This window comes from Sinocyclocheilus rhinocerous, unplaced genomic scaffold (assembly GCF_001515625.1).
Source record: "Sinocyclocheilus rhinocerous isolate Xijiao unplaced genomic scaffold, SAMN03320098_v1.1 scaffold1054, whole genome shotgun sequence".
NCBI lineage: Eukaryota > Metazoa > Chordata > Actinopteri > Cypriniformes > Cyprinidae > Sinocyclocheilus > Sinocyclocheilus rhinocerous.
Window position 1 is genome coordinate 258,604 of NW_015654511.1, and position 2,678 is coordinate 261,281.

The 2,678-nt window shown below is 36.1% G+C and overlaps 1 protein-coding gene across 1 annotated transcript in view; it reads right to left on the reverse strand.

Moving 5' to 3' along the window:
- The window catches only part of LOC107717389 (protocadherin Fat 2-like), a 51,839-nt gene that overhangs the window by 23,786 nt on the left and 25,375 nt on the right, over positions 1-2,678 (reverse strand). The window contains exons 13-14 of the mRNA XM_016524120.1: positions 2,429-2,662; positions 866-1,255 (exon numbers count right to left, since the gene is read on the reverse strand). Of these exons, the coding sequence (XP_016379606.1) occupies positions 866-1,255; positions 2,429-2,662 (624 nt within the window). The remainder of the gene's footprint in view (positions 1-865; positions 1,256-2,428; positions 2,663-2,678) is intronic.

Here is a 2,678-nt window from a genome sequence, read left to right on the forward strand (position 1 = left end):
TATAAGTTGCATCAACGATTTAACAGACTTTAATTGCAGTGTTCTTAATCTTTATAAGTTAGTAGTACTGTTCGGGTTTACAGTGTGGGGGCGTGTTAGAACGAGCCGTTTTAGGTAGACGTGGCTGACTCTTAATTTTATAAAGAATATCTCTTTGGATTTGAGACTTTAGTCTTTGCAACTTTACAGATCTTCTTTATGCACCAAGAGCTTGTAACACTCCAAAGAGAAAGGAAAACTTGAAATCGCATCATATGACCCCTTTAAGGAAAAATTCTCACTGTTAACTAGTATGCATATTGCTAGCTAGCATATTGGCTGTTTATTAGTACAAATAAAGGACATATTAATGCCTCATTCTGCATTAACATATTTTAGATCCCTTAATCCTAAACTTAACAACAACCTTACTAACTATTAATAAGCAGCAAATTAGGAGTTTATTGATGCAAAAGTCATAGTTAATAGTTAGTTAATAGTGAGAATTGGACATAATAAAGTGTGACCAAACTTTTTTGAAAACAATATTAGAACTTTTATACCATTTTCAAGAAAGGATTCAATTTAATCACTTTAAAAATGCCATGTAACCAAGTAAAAAGTAAAAACATATTTTTCATACACCTTACAAATACATATTCTAGGTTAAAATATAATTTTTTTTAAATGTCATTAATTCATAAATTGTTTTTGGGGGGCTGACAATTATGCAAACTAACCATGTCTTGTTGTTTTTCTTATTGGTTGCACTTGCACTTGCAAAGTGAAAAGTGAAAATGTAAAAATGTTGACATATTTGATGTTTTGAAATGAAATATTTCTTTTACATCCACCAAAAAAGAAAGCTAAATGAAAAAGCCCTTACCTGTCATGGGGTTTATCTTGAATCGGCCGTCTTCATTGCCAGAGATGATGTTGTAACGCACAGGCTTGCTTTCAGTGTCATCTTTGGTGAGGGCGGACACACTGATCACCTCCGACCCGATGTGCAATGATTCTGGGATCTGTACAGAGTACTCCGAGCTAAGAAACAACGGCTGGTAATCACTCAGGACGACCACGTGTACTGTAATGGTGGCGAAGGAGAAAAGGTGGCGAGGGAGGCCTCGGTCAGTGGCTTTCACTTTCATCTCATAAGTGGCCTTGGTCTCATCGGCTAGAGATCTCTCCAGTCTCAGAATGCCTGAGATTTCATCTAGGGAGAAGTAGCCACTGTCGGCACCTTGAAGAGAGTATCTCACCTCTGAGTTTATACCTGAAAGAGTTATATCACATAACATTCTCAGTATTTCAGTTCAGGAATAGCAGAGCAACAGATGCCTAAAATGACTTAAAATGTCTTAAAAGTAATGTCTAGTAATAAAATATAATTGGTTGCACTTTATTTTAAGGACCTATTCTCACCATTAATTATTAATTACGACTTTTGCCTCAATAAACTCCTAATTTGCTGTTTATTAATAGTTAGTAAGGTACTGAAGTTGTTAAAATTAGGATTAAGGGATCTAAGATATAGTCATGGAGAATAAGGCATTAATATGTGCTTTATAAGTACTAATAAACAGCCAATATGCTAATAATATCCATGCTAGTCATGAAAATAAAGTGTTACCATACAATTATTTAAATGGTTACTGTTGATTTGATTATGCTTTATTTTGATAGTCCACTTTAGACATTCTACTAGATATAACTTTGCAACTACATATCAACTCATTAAATTGAAACTACATGTCAACTAACTCTCATTAAATTGAAACTACATGTCAACTAACTCTCATTAGAGTATTAGTAGACTGTAAGGTTAGGGTTATGGTTATGATTGGTAGAATAAGTTGACGTACTTTACATGTGCAAAGTTACTTATAGTCAGTAGAATAGTCTGTTGGAAGCATCAAGTGTAATAAAGTGTTAGCAGATATTAAGCAGACAGTCTACAAATACTCTAATCACTGCATGTTGACATGTAGTTACACAGTTACTTATAGTTAGCAGAATGTCTAAAGTGGACTATCAAAATAAAGTGTTACCTCTTATGGATGTTCACATTGCAAGATAAAAACATTCTGTTCTTTGACTTTGCACATTTGCGTAATACTTGTGCTTAGAGAGAATAATGTCATTAATTCACTTGAAGACATATTATATAAAAGTAGTTCAAATTCACATGAATCCCTGTGACGGTAGTCAGTACGTGTACTCTACATGTTCACACACATCTCCAGGTGTGGTCTGTCCCGCCCTAATCATGTTTCTCTGTCACAGCCTTCAATCCCACATCAAACGCTGCATACCTTTAGGATTTCAATCTGCGTGTGATGGGTCAAGGAAAAAAAGCTGGGGGCTTTTAATGTTTTCTGAGTGGATAAGCCAGTCTGTGTTTTTGCTTTAAAGCAGCCATTCGTGACAAGAGAAAACAGTACCATACCTGTGTCTGTGTCTTTGGCATAGATGACAGCAATAGGCGTCCTAATCGTTGTGTTGTCAAACACCGTGATTTCATAATGGCTTGTGGAGAATTGTGGCGGGTTGTCGTTCATGTCTTGCACCATGAGTGTGACGTCTGCCTGACAAGAGCGGCCACCGCCATCAGTCGCTTTGACAACAAGATCATATTCTGTTTCCCGCTCCCGGTCCAAGACAGCAAGCGTGAACAGCTCTCCTAAAAAAAAAAAACA